The sequence below is a fragment of the Anoplopoma fimbria genome, chromosome 15 (assembly GCF_027596085.1).
Source record: "Anoplopoma fimbria isolate UVic2021 breed Golden Eagle Sablefish chromosome 15, Afim_UVic_2022, whole genome shotgun sequence".
NCBI lineage: Eukaryota > Metazoa > Chordata > Actinopteri > Perciformes > Anoplopomatidae > Anoplopoma > Anoplopoma fimbria.
Window position 1 is genome coordinate 4,011,914 of NC_072463.1, and position 19,451 is coordinate 4,031,364.

Genomic DNA, 19,451 nt, shown 5'->3' on the forward strand with positions numbered 1-19,451 from the left:
ACGCTTAACAATGTTACGTGTAGATGGGTGATGCTGAATCCTCAAAAAGTAAAATCAGGAGAAGTACAGCCCTTAAATCAAAACTGCCAGATGCAAAAAGTTCAACTGGCAAAAGTTGCAGATGTCTGCTGAAAAAAACCCAACTTCTAACTTTGAATGAATAAATAAACCGGAGCGCTGTCTGTCCTTCTCTTGATTCTAGACCACTTCTCAGAGGACCAGTACCTGTGTGTCCCAAGCTGCTTACAAGACCATTTCATTTCCCCTAAAAAAAACGTATCAATTCATGCAAACTTTAGGAAACAGCGCTGTTTTAAAAAGTATCATTCTGGCCCATGAATCAGAAAAAAAGCGAAAGAAAAAAAAAAAAAAAGCACACTGACTCAAGAGACCCGGGAGTGACGACACTAATCACCTCTCGGCTTTAACGAGCTAAATGCTGGAGAACAAGGTCAGCGAGTGGAAGAACGCTGCTGCATGCTGATGGCCACACTCTGATACTGAGAATTAAAACTGAACGTTAACTGAGAGACAAAAAAACGAACCAGTAGAGAATCGCTCACGCTGCTGGTACCAGTTCTTCTAAACGCCTCTGCTGCACCAACCACATCACGTCTCCGCTCTGTTCAGACAGCCGGTGATACACAATGTGAATCACTAAAACATTTTAAAAAAACACAACCACGAAAACAAGCTGTAAAGGGAGGTAAATAAAGACTATTAAATGTGTTTTCTTATTTGAATAAATAATCTGAAAGAGGATGACGTTTCGAGGGGTGTTGGAGCAGCCCGGTGCTGACGGAGCCCTGTGTAGGTCATTAATGTTGACTGTTATGAAGGAACGTGTCACCCGGAGCAAACTGTGCGGCTCACTAATGGGTTTTTACAGTTATGCTTTTCTGGACAGCAATGGAGCTTTTAATGACGCAAAGGAATCAGATACAGGCTTTGGAAACACGGAGAATATTTGTTAGTGGGAACAAATAATAGCTGGTTTTGGTCTTATAAGGGTTTGTTGACAGTTGACAGTTTGTTGACAAGATTATTAAAATCACCTAACTTACTCTCTTAAATGTGCTCCTGTGGGCTTCAGAGAGCAGTTGTATCAATGCTTTTTTTTGGGGTGGGGGGCCCGTCGCCATCTGGTTGATTTGCAACCAGATGTGACAGGAGACAAAGGACATAAGTACAACTGAACTCTGAATAAGACATTTTCAAGCGACTAAAATGCAACAATTGGCTTCCATTAACTCAAAACACACAGTGAAAGGGTTAAAGTTGTAAGACAAAAACACATACCACTCCCAGACCGGACAACGTAGTGGTTGCAGCCGATCAATGTCACGACACATCCTAATACATACCCTGCTTTGTCTACTATTTGACTCTAAATGGAGCATCATTTACTAAATGAACATCATGCTGTATTGAAGAAGACTTGAAACTAGAGATTGAGACCATAAACTCATGTTTACAATGTTTACTGAGGGAATAAATCAAGAGAGAAGTAGAGTCATTTTCTCATAGACTTCTATACAACCAGAGGAGTCGCCCCCTGATGGACAGTAGAGAGAATGCAGGAAGGAACCTCCACATTGGCTTCACTTCTCAGAACTGGAGATTGCTGCCTGATTAAAATGGACTTAAATCAGAACCTGTTCTTTTTTCAATATTCAGACTAGCTCTGTGACTAGTGACACTTCTAAAACACTGCCAGCATCAGGGGTTCTCTTCTAACTAGGACCCGTCATGCACTAAAAATATATGCAAGCACTGGGGTTGGATATAAGTGCCCATCAGGAAGCCTGAGTGTTTTAATACTAGCTGTCTGCAGCACAGATATGGCAGGGAGGTGATCCCTCATGGGGAGCAGAGTGTTCTGGGACATCAGGCCTCTGTGCCGCGCTGTAAGAATGTTTAATTCAAGTTTTCTTAAGAAACACCACAGTGTGCTACTGGACTACTTTTTCTACTGTCACTTTAATGTAGCCATCAAAAAGAAAGATAATCAGGTCCCATAAAAAAGAACTGGGATCCCACTTCACTGCCACACTGAAATATGAACAGTTGGCTAATTAGGACGTCATTTTCCCAATTTTGTTTAACTATATATTAGAGTACAATTAATTTGCCCAAGACAGAGTAACCTATGTAGTATAAGTACCACTGTCATATGCACCTGGCTTCATAAACCAGATAAACTAATCAGAAAACATACAAATAAACTTAACTTTTTTTACTTTTTAGGAAGCTCCAAATTCCTTGGGCGAGAGAAAAATGTAGGCTAGATGATGTAAAAAAAAGTCTGACTTCAAAAATGGCCACAACGACAGTAATATCTCCATGACAAATGTGTCCCAGTGTGCAATGTTAAAAAAGTTGCATTTTTATGATCGCTCTCTTAGCTTCCTCGATGCAGCAGTTTGGACTTATATAGCCAAAAATAAATTGTCATTCAGGTCACTTTTACTTCAAAGGGTGCTCGCGTTAGCAGCAGCCAAGTTTTAAATTAAAAACATGACAGTTTGAGTGAAAAAATAAAATAAAAAAAAAGCTCACAAATACATTTTCATTGCATTTCTCAAAAAATAAAAAAACATTTTGGAAATTTTTAACATTCTCAGGGGGTTTTCCAAGCCTGGAAGAAAACATTTAATTTGCACAAGTAGAGACACAATTCAGTAAGTTTGAGATTCATGAAAAAGTTCTCCATAAATGTTAAAAAGTTCCTGACTTGAGTTTAAAAAAAGTGTTGATTCACTTTTAAAAGCCATGATTCAGCATAATGAGCCTAAGGTGAGACGCTGCTGGACAGCTGGACGTGAATATGTGAGTGCATTTTATTGTTGGTACGGCTGATGTTTAATGCATCAGGGTTTTTTTTTTTTTGGGGGTTTGCAGCTGGAGAATGCTAGTGGAGGAATCTTTGCTGGTGCTGCAGATAACGGGATGGCACCACCTCCATCTGTCCCCACAGGGAACATGGCACGGAGTGAGAAAAAGCACCGGGAGCGAGGAAGAGTGAGATTAAGACGCAAAGAGAGAGAGAGAGAGAGAGAGAGTGAAGAAGAGCAAACAATTTCCACGTTAATTAGCATCCCTCTCCTCCCTCGCAAAAACACAAACAATGAGGCGCCCCAAAGAACCAGAAGCAAACAGGGACAAGGCTGCGAGCTCGCTAACTTTAGCTCGACTCATCTGTGCTACATCAGTGGCAGCCAGCACACACATCAAGAAGAAAAAAGACTGAGCTGTGGGATTAAGAGCAAATCAGAGGGAGTGGTGGGAGGCTGGGAGGAAAGAAAACAGAGAGGAGAGGAAGAGAGGGGCGATGGAACAAGGGAGAATGACAGAAAGGAGGGAAGGGAGGGAGGAAATAGAGGAGGAAAGTAGAACAGAAGGAGGAGATGAAAGGAGAGTGAGAGGAGAGCATGAGGGGGAGGGAAAGAGGGAGGATGGGAGAGGCAAAAGAGGAGAGAGTGAAGGAGAAGGAAGGAAGGGGGGGATGGACAAATGATGAGTGAAGGAGGGACAGAAGAGAGGGGAGAAGAGGGAAGAAACAGAGGAGGAAAGTAGAACAGAAGGAGGAGATGAAAGGAGAGTGAGGAGAGCATGGGGGGAGGGAAAGAGGGAGGATGGGAGAGACAAAAGAGGAGAGAGTGAGAGAGAAGGAAGGAGGGGAATGGGAGAGACAAAAGAGGAGAGAGTGAGGGAGAAGGAAGGAAGGGGGACACACAAAAGTTATGAGTGAAGGAGGGGCAGAAGAGAGGGGAGAAGAGGGAAGAAACAGAGGAGGAAAGTAGAACAGAAGGAGGAGATGAAAGGAGAGTGAGGAGAGCATGGGGGGAGGGAAAGAGGGAGGATGGGAGAGGCAAAAGAGGAGAGAGTGAAGCAGAAGGAAGGAAGGGGGACGCAAAAATGATGAATGAAGGAGGGGAAGAAGGGAAGGGAGCAGAGATGGAGGAGGAGAGAGTGAACAGAAGGGGGAGATGGAGAGGGATGAAAACAGTAGGAAAAGGAGATAAAAAAGGGGGAGGTAAAGAGAGAGAGCTTGCCACGCTCCGAATGCTGACACGCAAACATTCAAATGCTGACGCGAGTGTATAAACACAGGAGCATCATGAGCGAGAGACCACAGGGTCTGCATCCGTCTGCAGAGAGAGAGAGAGAGAGGAGGTGCAGAACAGAGAGAGCAGTCCTGCAGCTTCAAAAAAGCCCTTCAAGAGTGGAGGGTGATGTATTCGATCGATGCTGAAACATAGCGTTATTGAACATGATTGTATTGGCAAAGGGCTGTTCACAATCAACCCCATCAAACCTCTCTACCTGTACATGGCGGCTGGATCGATAAAAGCAGCGGGTCTTGAAAAAGCCGGCAGTTCTTTCGGGATATTGTGGAGACAACACGAGACGTCCTACATTCCTCCTCTGGGCTGGAGAAATGTTTTCAACATGCAAACACACTTACAGGATCCACAGGAGGAAACGGTACACACATGCAGTCAGGCATGAATGAAACATGAATTCCTGGTCCCTCACATTCACAACAACCAAAGAAAGTAGAAAATAAAAAAAAATCAATATCACATCAGAGCGGCTCTTGAGGTTCACGGATTCATCACAGCTCAACGCGTTCACACGTGTTGAGCCGGAGCAACAAAACCAGTGTCTCCATCTTTACACAGCAACACGTTGCTCTGGAAAGGATCCTTGAGAATTATTTTTCAATTTGTACTCGAGATCCAAATGTTTCTAAAAGATACCAGAAACTGTCTGTCAGGGTGAACCAGGAATGTGAGGAGAGCAAAAAGACACTAAATACATTCCCATCTCCTTTACGCCATATTGAATCATGGGATTGAATATTTTATCTGTTGAATAAGCAAATAGTGCTTTTTAACTTCCCAGCCGCCTTCAGTGATGTAAGAGTGTACTCCAGGGTGTGTCAGTACAGCGTGACATCACTGTTGGGCGTGGTTACAATTAAGGGCCCTTTAGATATTTTACCTTATATTGATTTGTACGGCATATAAATCTATTAGCTTGGTTGTTTTTAAAACATGCAGCTTTAAGTATAGGAAAACAAATCGTGCTCATGGTCAGAAAAATAATATCAACTTTTTGATGGAAGTGGGATCGTTTTTTTAAATTCTAAAATGCATAGCAATTTTGCATCGTTGCAGAACATAATCATAAGTTTGGTTTAATTGCAGCACAGTGTGGTACTTATTGTGTTTTGCTGTCATTTAGTGCCAAGCTAGTTTCTCTCTTCTCCTCTGGTCTCTGTGTTTCACAGGGGGCGGAGCTAACACACACTCAATGTGCAAAGAACTGAAAGACGCCACTCTAACGTATTAGCTGCTACTTTGGGCTGAAAAAAATGAAATAAAAATCACATTCATGCCCGCTGAAATTCAACCGTGGTGTTGTTAACCCTGTCTAGAGTTCAAGAGACTAAATGGGAGTAGAAGAGCTATGCTGCTAGGCTAATTCATGCAGTGTAAAATGCCATAGAGAGCATTCAGAGCCCTGTCTGAGAGCTGCTATGTGAAAAAAAAACCAACTTATTTTTGTAGATCACACCCCACTGCAGAAGGATTTATGTTTTGGTGGATCATAATTGCATTGATTCGTGAGGCCAGTGAAGATTCACACCTCGACTGTACAGCCTGAAAGCCTGAAATAGGACGTAAACTCAAATGGGGCCGTGGCTCTTCAAACATTCTACATTTAGAAAACGCTACTTTCTGCTTTGGCACTGAAAAGGTTGGTGATGTGGAAGATCATTATAATGTGCTGCTCAATTAAACAACAATACTTTTCCGAGGGATTCGGGAACACATTCATTCACATTGTCAGAGCAGTTTGATTTTTGGCAGACCTCTGTTTTTAGCCATTAAAAGTATACGTAGCTGCTTTTTTTGTGTGTGTGCATGAACAATCGAATTAAATAAGAGCTGCATCCTTTACATACCGTATAGTATGTGTTTTTCATATCGACCCTGTTGTACGACGACAATAAATGAACCTTGTAACCTTTTTCCCCATGTGCATGGTGACCACTAACCAGCTCCTATAAACCAGTGAGCTGCAGTGCTTCTTCACAGTAATGCCTGGTCACACGGGCACAGCTGAGCAACTTTGGTGATCCATCAGCACGGTTAATACTGCATCACACACACACACACACACACACACACACACACAAAAGACACATGGAGAAACGTCGAAGGCGCCACTTTAACACCAACGCATCTGTGGTTTGGAGCAGGTGAATTGACGTGACTGCTCACCTGAAGAATGTGACAAAGAACTGCACCAGATCCATGAAGTTACTGTGCTGCGAGAAGGCGATCTGCAGAAAGGGAAAGAAAAAGGGACAAAAAAGTTCTGCGTCAGAATTCTGCTTTAATAAGGGAGATCTTAAAACAGGAGGTCAGCATTATACACTCATAAACATGCATGCTTTAGAGTAGTCGACCTTGTGGATCTGACAAAAGGCACGCCATCCAGCAGGAGGGGTAATGATGCCTCTGCTCACCAAGGCAAAACGTGGGTGCATACGTTTATATATGCTTATATGTATTGCATGTTGAGGATAATATATGTATAATTATGACACTATGTTGTCAACCTCTGCCTTTACTTGCATATTTCATGGTGTATTTATAGTGGTTCCCAGGTAAGAGTTTTTTCTCTTCCTTATGGTGCTCCGTATTGGTAACTACTGGGAAGTTCCCAGTCCGTCTCGTTATCTGTGTTCCTGACCCGAACACCTGTCAAAGCAACAACGTGGCAGCAGCCGGCCCTCTCGGCTGCCCACAGTCTGTGCAGCGAGAAAGAAAAAATATATATATATGAAAAAAGAAACGTCATTGCTGCACATGTGGGCAGAAATATTCACCATGTAATCATCACAAGAGCAATTGTACCAAGGACATACTGTCTTAATCAAGGTTGCCAAGGGTAACCACTTCCCCACCTTCCTCCTCCTCCTCCTCCTCCTCCTTTTCCTCCTCCTCCTAACACTTATGCCTACAACCGTATTTAATCCCTGCAACAACACAACGCTGCCTCTCTCTGGTCACATCAGGGTACTGCGCCTCAGGGCCCCGCAGCAGAATTCCCCTCACACAATACATCTTTTTTTCTCCGAGGTGACACCTTGGACCAGAACTTAGCATCGCTCCTGCTTATTATTCCTGGGCAAAGCGGGGATTTGCATACAATTCCAGTGAAAAAAAAAAATTTGAGGAGGAGGGAGGGGAGGGGAGGGGGGGATAATAATAATTTTAAAAAAAAAAAAGGACAAAAGCTGGGAAAACGCAGCTGTGTGCATGTCAGATTAGTATATGAATACTTAATGTGATCAGGAATTACAACACACAAATAGAGAGACTTGATGGGTAAGAACGTGTGCGAGTCTACAGTGATGATACACGAGAACGACTCGGGGGCCAAAGGCAGAGGCCTCTGTGGTGAGATGACGGGGTTGGGAGGGGGGTGGGAGTGTTTTGTGAACGGCCCCGGGTCTAATTTACTGGTGTAGTCAGCACCATCTGGCTCGCTAATGTGTTGCTGTTGATTACTGTTGAGCGCCGAAATCCTCTGTGTGATCATTTTCATCCAGACTGGTGAACGCTGGAGAGAAGTTCAGGGAGCCGTCACACATGCGGAGAGAAACTTTTCAAAAAGATGTCAGCATTGGCGATGGAATCGGGTGAGCGACACTAGAGCTAGTCAGGTGTTTGATTCCCTCGGTATCGAAGAGGACGGCGCGGGGCACTAATATGCCAACAATGAAGTATTGGAAGTCGTTTATTTTATTAAAAAAATCTTTAGCGAAAGAATGCCCTCTCTTTTTGGGATGCCAATGTTTTGGGGTATTGTAGGAACTTATATGTTGGTCTCATCAAGTTAATTTTTTTGAGTTAGTCTCAGTTTTTCTAAATGGTTTAAAACAGCTCTTGAGTTCTTTTTGGGGTCGTTCACATTTCCATTGTTTCGCTCTAAAGCAAGAAGGACTTCAAACTGCTCGTTATGTCCAACTAGCTGTTCAGTTCTCAAATATATCCAATTCATAGTTAAGTGAAGCAGAGAAAAACAGAAAATGAATCACATTATACAAGGCTGGAACCGGCAAGTGCATGCATATTTTGCTTGCTAAGTGACTTAAAGGACTAATCCACTCAATCCTAACTGCGGGGAACAGGAAATATAGTGGAGATGAAAACATTTGACGCAGTCTTGGTCTCGAGGTTGATCTCAAGAATCGACCGCTTTTTCTCTATCTTTGTCTCAGACAGAGAGGAAATCAGGATTGTAGTTCAAGACCAATCAAGACCACAACTTTATTAGACCACAACTCCATTACGGGATATAATTAATTTACCTTTGCATTGTCTGATGTATTTGTTCACATCATTACTTGTGGTTGCTCAAAGAAAACAAAGGTGAATTCCCACACACACACACACAAATTATTATATCAAGACATCTCTCATAGTACACGTATACTCAATGTTTATAAAGTTTATATGGCAATAAAAAAAAATGAATCTAGAGTACCTCCACAAAGCACTACAGAGAACTTTTTGGAAATAAGTTTCTAAAAAGGTGCCAATTAGGCCCATGCAATGAACAGAAAAATGGTTTGGAGGGAATAATTCACTTCCTGTGCTCATGAATGCAAATGGGAGGCAAAAATGAAAGGATTAGAAAATAACTACCGGAGATTGAGTGGTGGGTTTTCTTTGAGGAACAAAGCCTAGAATTATCACAGAAGCCTTGTCAGCTGGTGTTCTTAAACCCGGTTCGCTTTGTGACGGCGGCCTATCAGAGCCGTCTACTCATCCAGGTGATTACAGATACATCAAGTCATTCTCTCCTCTAATGACATGGTAGTCCCCTCCAAGGACAATGCGAACTTCCTCAACACACACCAAAAAATGACACGTGCTTCATGTCATCACGGCATAACTTATTAACATTATAGTAGCAGCTGATGTCAAGTGTCAGCGGAGTGCGGTGCTTTGTCACAGAGAAGCAGGGGGGGGGCCCCGGGTGACGCTGTCGTTATCAGCCCAGCAGAGGGTGACTCTTTAGGGGCCTGCAAAGGATCTAGCAGCAGCAGGACCTGTCAGCCTGCCACCGGGCATCATGGGAGCAAAAATTTCTGCTTTTAATGGCTTCTGACAGCCGCTCGAACTACAGCGGAGGTTTGAAGGAAAGTGTCGTTGTCGGTGTGAGGGAGGGCTGATCAACATGTTACACAAACAAATACATTTTAAAAAAAAAAGGACAGGACAGAAGGAAATTGAATTGTTAATATGGTGGAGTTGGAACATGTGTGTGATTTATAAGTGCTATTGAGTCATTTTTTATAGAACATTCCTTCTTTAGTTTGATCGTGACGACAGAAAGCAAACTGGTCAAGTCACAGGACAAATGCATTATATTCTGTCTATTTTGTTAACATTTGTAGCCATGCTAGTGGTGTGGCTGTGCGGTAAAATCAGTCTTTCTGTCATTCAACCGCTTTGACAATTGTTACTTTTGTTGCCAACTTTGTACATATATGCTTCCAAGATGATATGTGCTTCTGACTTTGGTGATCATCTGAATTGTGCTCTAGCGCCATCATGATGTCCAGACTTCTGTGTATTAGTTAAATGCACCGTCAACTATTGGATGGATACACATGTAATTTGTTGCAGACATTCATGGCCGCCTCAGGAGGAAGTGGAATAACTTAAATGTTCCATCTAGTGCGATTATCAGGTCGAAATTTCACTGTTGGTTTATGACTAAATATATCTGGAAAACTAATGATTTCCCGGCCAGCCTCAGACTTAGTTTTTAGTGTTAATTATAGGAACAAATTGAAATAAAAGTCAACAATATACCCTCTAAACATCAGCATGTCAGCAATGTCATCGGGAGCATGCTGATGTTAGCATTTAGCACAAAGTAGCACTGTCAAAGTACAGCCACACAGAGACGCTAGCATGGCTGGAGACTATACTATACTAGTATTTTATAATATAACTTATTTAAAATATGCTTTTATGCTTTTTATGCTCCAAATTTATGTTATTGAGAACAGTTTATGTTGTTTAACAAGTGTCAAGATTTTGTCTTATATAATGCCTAAGGTGAAATATAGCTAATTGTATTAAATTTGTAAGAATATTTATTTTTGTTTCCTTTTTTTCAACATATTTAAACATCTTGTTTATTTGGAAAAACTTACACTATTGACATCTTATTTTCATTTGAATAAATTTTACATGTTTAAGATAAAACGATGTATTTCAGTACATTTTCTACGTGTATTAATATGCATAGTAACTTTTTATTGACTAATTTGTCTGCATAAAATCTAAATCTTCCATTTAAATAATAAGCAGCTGTCTGATTTTAGCTACTACACGCTGGCAAAACCCTCTCAGTTTGTTTTTCCCAACCTCTGTGTGTGATCAGTATCAGAACGCACCCATCAGGCAGCCGTGCGTGACCCAGATAAACACTCCACAGGTCCACACACAGACGCAGAGCGGCCCAGCCAGCTGATAGCTACAGCTGCCGCTACTCCACAGCGGGGTATTAAATTGGAGGCTGTTCTAATCTCCACCATATCATGACATGTTCACTAAGGCACGGAACAGGAGATCACAGCTCTTTAATGTAATTAGTCTGGGATTTGCGTTTCATTACAAACATCATTAAATTCAGATCCATTCTTCATCAGGAGAGGGGGAGGAAAAAAAAAAAGAAAAGAGGGGTGGGAGAACTCTTTGCTGACTAATCTCAGTGCTTTGATGATGGGAGCTTTTTCAACGGTAATGAAGTCATCACAGAAAACGCTTCAACCATTGTAAAGGATCTCAATTTTGGTGGTTCACAAAATGACTATATCGAAGTGTTATTAGTGATATACAACATCTGGGCTCTGCAGAAGTTTTGTCAACTGTTATAGTGTTATATATTCCATGAACTGGAGCTGAACTGTTCACTTTTTTGGGGGGGGAAATAAAGTGCATATTGGGTGTTGAATGCAACAAGTGGAGTCAATGCAAATGGACTAACTCCCTTAGCTGCAAATGGCAAAGGCTACATCCGACCACGTGAAGACAAACAGAAGCCACCTCGAGGTGGGAGTGTGTGCCGGTGAGCGAGCATTGAGAAAGAGAGACGGCTCTGTACGGAGAGAGAGAGAGAGAGAGAGAGAGAGAGAGGGCTTAGCTTGCACACAGCCCACTCTGAATGCAGCATGTGTTTCAACTTAACATTCCACTTTGCCCTTGCTCTTTCTCCACTGCTGTTTATGAACCGCTTTCCGACACTGAGATCTCTGCCTGCCAACTGCTGGAGTACCGACCGCCTACGAACACCCACCAACACACGCACACACACACACACACACACACGCATCCCAGTGCCAAACTGCAGGAGGCCACTGAAGGCAAGGAGAGTGAGGAAAAAAGGCAGCAAAAGTTAAAAATGGAGGGCTGTTATTAAAAAGAGATGATTTGCAGATGAGGAGCAGAGGCAGAATAAGAAAGAGGAGAACAAAAAAAAAAAGATAACAAATAAAATGTTACCTCGCTGACGAAGGTAAAGCTCCATGAGTGCAAGGAAGAAAAAAGGCACACTAGTAGGTAGACCTGTAGCTTTAGCTTAGGAACGGGGTGATCTTCTACATGATCCCACCCAGCAAGATGGAGGGTAAGGTGGACCGGAGGTCTCCTGAGTCCGGCAGCAGCTGGAGCTTCTGTAAAAGCTGAGAGAACTAAAAGCCCTTACAAGGCAGCACATGGAGGATGGAGGCAGGTTTTTTTTTTTCTTCTCCCCCCTCTTCAGGAGGAGGGCAAGAGGGAAGGAGCTTTTTTTTTTTTAACGGGGCAACCAGTCAAATCTCTTCCAGAAGTGATCGGGGAGGCTGCACGCGGAGAACACGATCCAGGACCCAGAGCGGCTTCGTGCTCCCAAAAACAGCAGCAGCCAATCCAGGCGGTGCAATCATCCGCTGCATCAAACTTCATGCTGATGCAGAGTTTATTTAATCCTTTACCGAGCTGCAAAAACACCCATGAACTAACTTTAAAAGAGTGTGAAAATGTGTAGAAATGTAGATACGTTATATAGGGTATTTAATATTCTGCACCACCTCTGAAGCATTGGTAGTAACCCGTTTGTGAGGGGCTGTCATGTGATCAGAGTTAAATCTGATCAGATATCAACATATGTAGCTCTTAGTCAGTCAGACCTACCTACAAAGAGCTATTTCAAGATCTGAGATCTGTTGTTACGAGGTTGCAAAGAAAGGTGTCTTTGTTCCATCATGTCCATCATTATCTGTATCAAGAGAAACTGTGTATTTTTTTAAAAGCAATGGAAATTCCCTGAAACCGGTTCATCTTCAGTGTTGACCTCATGCTGCACTGGTCAGTTTAACTAGAAAGTCCAAATAACATATTCATCAACATTTGATCAGAAATCGTGCATTTCTGCTCGTCCTATCAAATCAAACTGCCTCAGTGGCCAACGCACACCAGGTATCAAGGCCGAGTCCTCACTGCAGAGGTCGGGTTTAGATTCCAGCTCCGGCCTTTTGCTGCATGTCATCCTCTCTCTCTCTCTCTCTCTCTCTCCTCCAAGATATCACTCTAATCTAATAAAGCACAAAAATCTCAAAAAAGGAAAGAAAGTTGGTTTTATTTCCACAACTAACAGCCCATTGGTTTACACATTACATTGATTTGTAATATTCTGTACCAGAACAAAAAGAACAAATACTTTTAAGACAGTTATTCCTACTCTGTTTAAAGAGAACTTTGTGGTCATATTGGAGGCTGTAGTTTGTGGTGCCCTTTAAATACTCCATTAAACTGAGAGGTGTCTCTAATGATATTACAGTGATATAAATGAGAAAGTTTAGCTAGATGTGCCTAATACACTGGCAGTTAAGCATAGAATATTGGATATTGAGTCCAGAACAATATCCAGAGATGTGCGGCTGTATGATTGTTATGGACACCTGCTAGCCAATCAGAAACAAGCATATTCTGTGACCACGATATAAGTTCACATAACACAGAATGTCTTCTAGCGTATGAGCATTTTTAACATATTAAAAGGATTACAGCATATAAAGGCATTTAACACTGATTACTGAGGGACAGTTTCCTCTCCGTCAGTTAGCCACATGTCAGCGTTTCACCCAGGGTGCAGCTGTGATTGTAGCTCGGCTGCATGTACTGTACACACTGCCAGCTTGGGTCTGCAGACACAGAGCCTCATTCACAACTACAGCCAAGCAGCCACATCAACACTGGGGGGGGGAAACGCTCCAGCACACCAAATGCAATAAATCGTTTCTTTTTTCTTTTTTTTTTTCTTCTCACTACACTGACCGCATTTTACTGGCGACTGCCAACGTTTACATTCTGCCATTTTAACCGGCCAACTTTCTACTTTATAGAGTAGAAAAGTGTCTTCTGAATCAGGCCGTCTCTCGCTGCACTTTCATTTGAAAAAGGTGTGGGTCAACGAGTGCACGAGTAAGCGGTTATTTATTTGCACACATACGCCGAATGTGGCATAACCCTGCACATGAAAGCACATGAGGAGGCCTGATGTGCAATTTTCTGTCGACGCTTTTTATTCAAAGTGCATGAATGCATATTCTCAGCATAATTAGCGCCGCTGCAGTCGGTGAGGATTCAGGATAGCTTGGCCTGTTTTGACTGATCTACTCGAATAAATCACGCTTTTTTATCATATTTCATGCTCTTATTTAGTCATGCTGCTCTTGAAATGTTTCTGTGCATCACTTGAAGAAGCAACATGATTTTGCTTTAGAAGCTGCACGGGCTAAATGTCCACATTAGCAGCCTCCGAATAATGAGAGACGCGTCCGTTAAAATCGTTTGATTCTATGAATCCAGAAGATCGATTCTCCCACTTTTCTCTCTCCGTTTGTTCCTGTAACGGTGAGTCACTTCAACTTTCCCTTTTCTGCAACGTCTCGTTCACATTCATCCCAGTCATCACCGACGTCGCCCGCGTTGTCAAAGCACAAAGCCTCCCATTTATAGATTTGGGGCGTCATATTGAAGCAGTCAGCTTTCTTCCCCTGAATCAACATGATACCCGTCAGTGGATGCTAAACCTTAGATGTCACAGCTGAATGTGTCTTCCTGTCAGTTAGAATTAAATCTGGCCAGTTACGATGAATCTAAAGCATCACAAAGACTCTTCTGTTGTGGATTTCACCAGACTAAATTGCATTTCATTTTTCTATAAATACTTCTCCTTTAGTGCAGCTTTTCGGCGGTTTAGACCTACATTTTAAAATCACGGTAAATTATAAAAGTTGGCCGGTAACGAGGACAATTTGAGCAGGATGGGCTTTAAATGCGTAGTCTTGTTTCCTGTGAACTAGTTGGATTGAGCGAAGCTTACTTGGATCTTAATGGGCCACGTGAAGTTGCTGACGTAGACGAAGAAGGTTATGTTCGGGCTGTTGCGGAAATCGAAGTTCTCGTTGGAAAAGCTGTCTTTGAACTCCTTGATGTTGCTCCGTGAGACGATGGGGATCTCCTCCCCGGTCTGAGTGCCTGCTGAGGGACAGAGAGAAGAAGAGGAAAAAAGAAGGATGGAGAGTTAAGAATATGAATAGATGGAGGGAGGAGAGAGATGGGAGGATGGGGAAGATATGAGGGTAATGATAATAAAGCTAATAGGATAAGGCCACAAGGTGAAGGCAGACGATTGAGGAGCTTGTGATAGACATTAAATGGGTAGATTTATTATAGATTTAAACATTAAAGGGATACTTCACCCCCAAAATGATCATGTATCAATTACTATTATTACCTTGCCTTTAACTACAGAGTTCACTGCTTTATATCTGTCCTATATGTAAACTCAGACAAGATGAACTTAAACTAGAACCATCAGCTTATTTTTCATCCATCCAAGATGAACAAATCAAAGATGACAGCGCTCTCTGTATATGATAACCCCACTGTAGGATACCAAACATATTTTCAAATAATTAAATGACACAAGAAGAAATGAGTGTATGAGTTTCAACACAGAATCTGATCTGAACTGTTCCTTGTGGCACTGGTCCACATCTGAAAGCTGCCTACTAAAATGAGTTTTTAGCTGCAACCACATTTTCAATATCAGGTACTTTGTTGATTATCTTTTTAGCTCAATTATTGACATGATTTATACATCTTCGAACTGCTTCTCATGTCCGACTGACAGTAAATAACTAAAGATAGTTAATCTTAAATGACGTTGAAGTAAAACAAAGAAAAAGTAGCAAATCCTCTCATTTGAGAAGCTAAATCAAATGTAGGTTTGGGCGTTTTTGCTGGATGAGTGATGATTGTTCTATTATAAAATTCAATCAATTTTCTGTAGTGTTCGAATTGTTTTGGGTGTTTTATGGAGACCTACCGGTGAAGCTAGTGGCCCAGGTTATGTTCAGGTTGAAGTTCTTGGAGGCGTTTATGAACATGTCTAGGTCCCGGTTCGGCTGAGGAGGGAGAGAGGACACAGAAAGCAGGGAGTTACCATCATCATCATCATCATCAGTGACATTACCTTATATCATATATCATATAAATATGCAGAGGAGGAGGACGAATCAGAATATTTAAATAAGAACCATGTACATGTTGTGTGCCAGGTCAAAAAAGCCACTTTGCTTTACTGTAAAAGCAGAGCACGGATTATTTTAACCCCCCACACAGCAGTTTGCAGCTGTCCAAACAGTTACATTTGCACAGCTAATGGAAGCTGCATTAGCAAAACAAATGTTTGAACAGGAGTCGATGATGAAAATGATATGCATTAAAAGGCTGAGAGTGCACTCGTTCAGCGATGTCTGCTTTGATAACGTCAAATGGGTGCGAGATGTTTATTTACTGGCTGAAAGGCAGCGTTTTGTTAATTATCATTTAAATAAATTTAGTGGAGATCAATGAGTAAAGATGTTCTAAAAAAAAATTCTTAACTCATTATTAAATATGCATAATTTAGACATTGTACTTTTGACTAATTCTGCAGCATCTTGGCTCACTAAATAACTGCTGAACATCACACATCATGCAACAAAAAGTGATGCAAGTAACATTTCTACTGGATAATAGACATTAAGTCACCGAAGCAAGACATAATTATGTTATTCCTTGTTACGCATTTCTTGTATGAAAAAGCACATGTATTTTTGCACATGAAAAAGGGATTATAGATCCTAAATGTAAATTTCTCTCTGTGTTCCAAATCACATATCCACATACACCACGCAGCCGGATAAACAGGACAAGGACAAGCTTCTATTTGTTGGGAGTTCACACTAAGACATTACACGTAAGTCTGATGTAATTGATGTCCATGTGAAGCCAGTGGTAATTTTTATGTTTCATGTATTTTATTATTTTCTCTTTTCTTTGCTATTATTATTATTATTATGTCTTAATATCTATAACTTATACTTATATTATAATATTGCATGTTTTTTTTTTGTTGTATACCAATAATCTTTGGTAGCTTGTTATATTGTAATACAAATTTTAAGTTTGTAAAACTGAGATCCCAGACTTAATTGGACCTTCCCATCTTAATAAAGATACTATGTTGATATACTCTAATAAAACCTAATAGTTTGTTGTGACTGTTTGTCTAGGCGTCCTCTTTAATGTTTAGCTCATGATTATTATGTATGTAAATTGTTAATTTCTGTGTGTTTGTCGATGCTGGTGTCTGTCCAACGAAAAGCAAGGAAGAACTGTTCCTTCATGGATTTGGAAAATTATACTCGAGTTAAATAAACCTTTAAAAATACTCTTGCATTAGCTGGTAAGTGCATCGTCATGAAGCTGAAAACGGGGCTGTTCACATTTTGTATATTTAGTTTACAGAAAAGCAACATATTATATTAATTGCTTGAATTTGTAAAGAAACAACAGGAGAGGTGTCCAGGTGAGAGAAAATCTCCCTCGTCATCCTGTACCGACTTTACAATCTTTAATCCCAATAAAAGTGACAGCTGCTGTGACGGTGGGGCGTTCGCTGTCGGAGACAAACCTCCTCAGGTGTGGCCACGAAGTTGATGGCGGTGTAGTATCGGTCGTCCTCCTGCGACAGGCTGAAGGTGAACTGGTAGTCGATGAGGAGCGTGTCTGTTTGAAGTGTGGGTGTGGGAGAGCGTAGAGGGGATTAGAGAAGAAGAAGAAGAAGAAGAAGAAGAAGAAGAAGAAGAAGAAGAAGAAGAAGAAGAAGAAGAAGAAGAAGAAGAAGAAGAAGAAGAAGAAGAAGAAGAAGAAGAAGAAGAAGAAGAAGAGCTTGATTAGTTCAGTTTGAAAGTCACACAAGAACATGTTTTCACACAGCGCTCGAGGCGGGAAATTACCCAGACCTCCTTTCTTTTTATTTTTCGATATCGATTGACTTTTTTGATGGACCTGAACATTTTACTGTGTCTGTGGTGAAGGTCATGAGGCTGGATTATATGGCTGTGTGTAAGCCAACAGTAAACAACAGCTGGAGATCACTGTCACAACACTATGGTGATATATAAAAAGTCAATCTTGAACCAAATTATTTCCATGTTTTTAGAACTTTTCTGTGCACTTTTTAATCACACCTTTCATGATCTGGAAACTTTTTTCTCATGCTGGTTTGTATGTGGAAAAAAAAAAAAAAATATATAAATGCATACAAAAAAAAAGTGGAAATTATTCACAAATATTATAAACTATTGGAAAAATATTCCAATATAAAATCTGTGAAATATACTAATATTTATGGAAACAAAATTTTTAGATTACAGATCAATAAAGCAGCAGAGGAACAGCATTTTGATTGTTGATGTCAGAATCCCAGAGCTGAGTCATCAACAGTCTTGTTTCATCCCCCAAAAATCTGCAAGCAGCCACACCAGCGGCAATCTAGTGAACAGGAACTGCACCAGTAATCTAAAAACAGCGATAAGCAGCAGAAACCTCACACAAAGAATGTTTGAAGTTTTTACTTTTAAAAATGACCTAAACAACTTAATTGGGCTAACAAAATATTCATAGTTATTTTTTCTGTTGGAGTAATCGATTAAGTTCAGCTTATGTTACAATCGATTATTTATATGCTGATTACTGATTACTATCAAATTCAAAAGATATAGAAAAGCTGCAAATTCCTTTTATATGAGATACTGCAACAACACAAGATTTAAAACTTGGGGTTGATCAATTTTATGACAATCCACTAGTCATCAAATAGTTTCAGCACTAATCATATATAATATGTTATTATTTAAAATGCTAGACGCCCGTCAGAACTGTCAGAAAAGAGAAAAACAAAACAGCATTGGACGACACGAGCTGACCCATTTAGTTCCACAGCTTTTTTTTGTCGACTCTTCCAGGTCTGCTGTTATTTATAGCTCCTTCTGTACTCTTGCAAAAAACAACATTATTAAATCATAAAATAATGAGGAATAAGTGTTTACGGACCGTGGAGGACAAAGTTAGTTAAATCCCACGGTGTCTACATTATCATATTCTACAGAGCATAATCATAGTTGACAGGAATAATAATGACAGGAGGCTAATCTGCAGTGTGTGGAGCGGAGTGCTGTGCTGCAGTGTCTGGCAGAGTGACTCGCATCACAGCGGGGACAAAGAGAAAGACGGCCCTTCAAAAAAGCTTCACTTACATTCATCGGCATAACACTTTCATGTGCGTCTCACTTTCCATTCCTTCCACCTGCGACTTGTTTTAAGAAACCCTGTTCCTCCTCGGGCTGTTATTTCTTTAAACATCAAACTACTTGAGACCTACTTTGATTTAAGAGCCGTGTAACTGTCTCAGCATCGACCTGAACAAGAAGGGGGGAAAGAGGAAGGCCTCACAGTGGGTTGTTAATGTGACCCAGACGCATCCTCACTGAAGTTGATAATTGGAATTCCACTTACAGTAGCATGTTCCTTTGAGGGGGTTGCCTTGGTAACGATTCTCCACTTCACACCTGAAAAGAGGGAGGCGGAAGATAGGTAAAGGGAAATGAGGCGTGACATGAGGGGAAGACAGCAAACACGGAAGACAAGAAGAGAGAGAGGAAGAAAAAAAAAAGGCAAATTAGGGCGATTTAATTGATGATAAAAACAAAGTCCTTCAGTCGGCTGGAGTCACAATGAAAAACTGATAAAAGAAAAAGAAGGAAGGCCGACAGTCATCACTAACAGACACTTTCTGTCCTCACAAAGTAGCCTCATTTTCATACTGATGATTTGTGAAACTTGTATCTCAAGTTTTTAATGGGTTTTGGGAAGCCCTATGGTAATGAAGGCCAGAGTTAAGATTAGTGCTGCGAGCACTAATGAACAGCTGCTGTTACAGTATGCCAAAAGAGAACGGGGGGGAAAAGAGGACAC

At 41.2% G+C, this 19,451-nt stretch overlaps 1 protein-coding gene across 1 annotated transcript in view; it reads right to left on the reverse strand.

Moving 5' to 3' along the window:
- atrn (attractin) overlaps positions 1–19,451 on the reverse strand; it is a 133,021-nt gene that overhangs the window by 57,062 nt on the left and 56,508 nt on the right. The window contains 5 exon segments of the mRNA XM_054613316.1: positions 6,294–6,355; positions 14,467–14,624; positions 15,475–15,553; positions 17,107–17,201; positions 18,993–19,045. Coding sequence (XP_054469291.1) covers positions 6,294–6,355; positions 14,467–14,624; positions 15,475–15,553; positions 17,107–17,201; positions 18,993–19,045 — 447 coding nt within the window.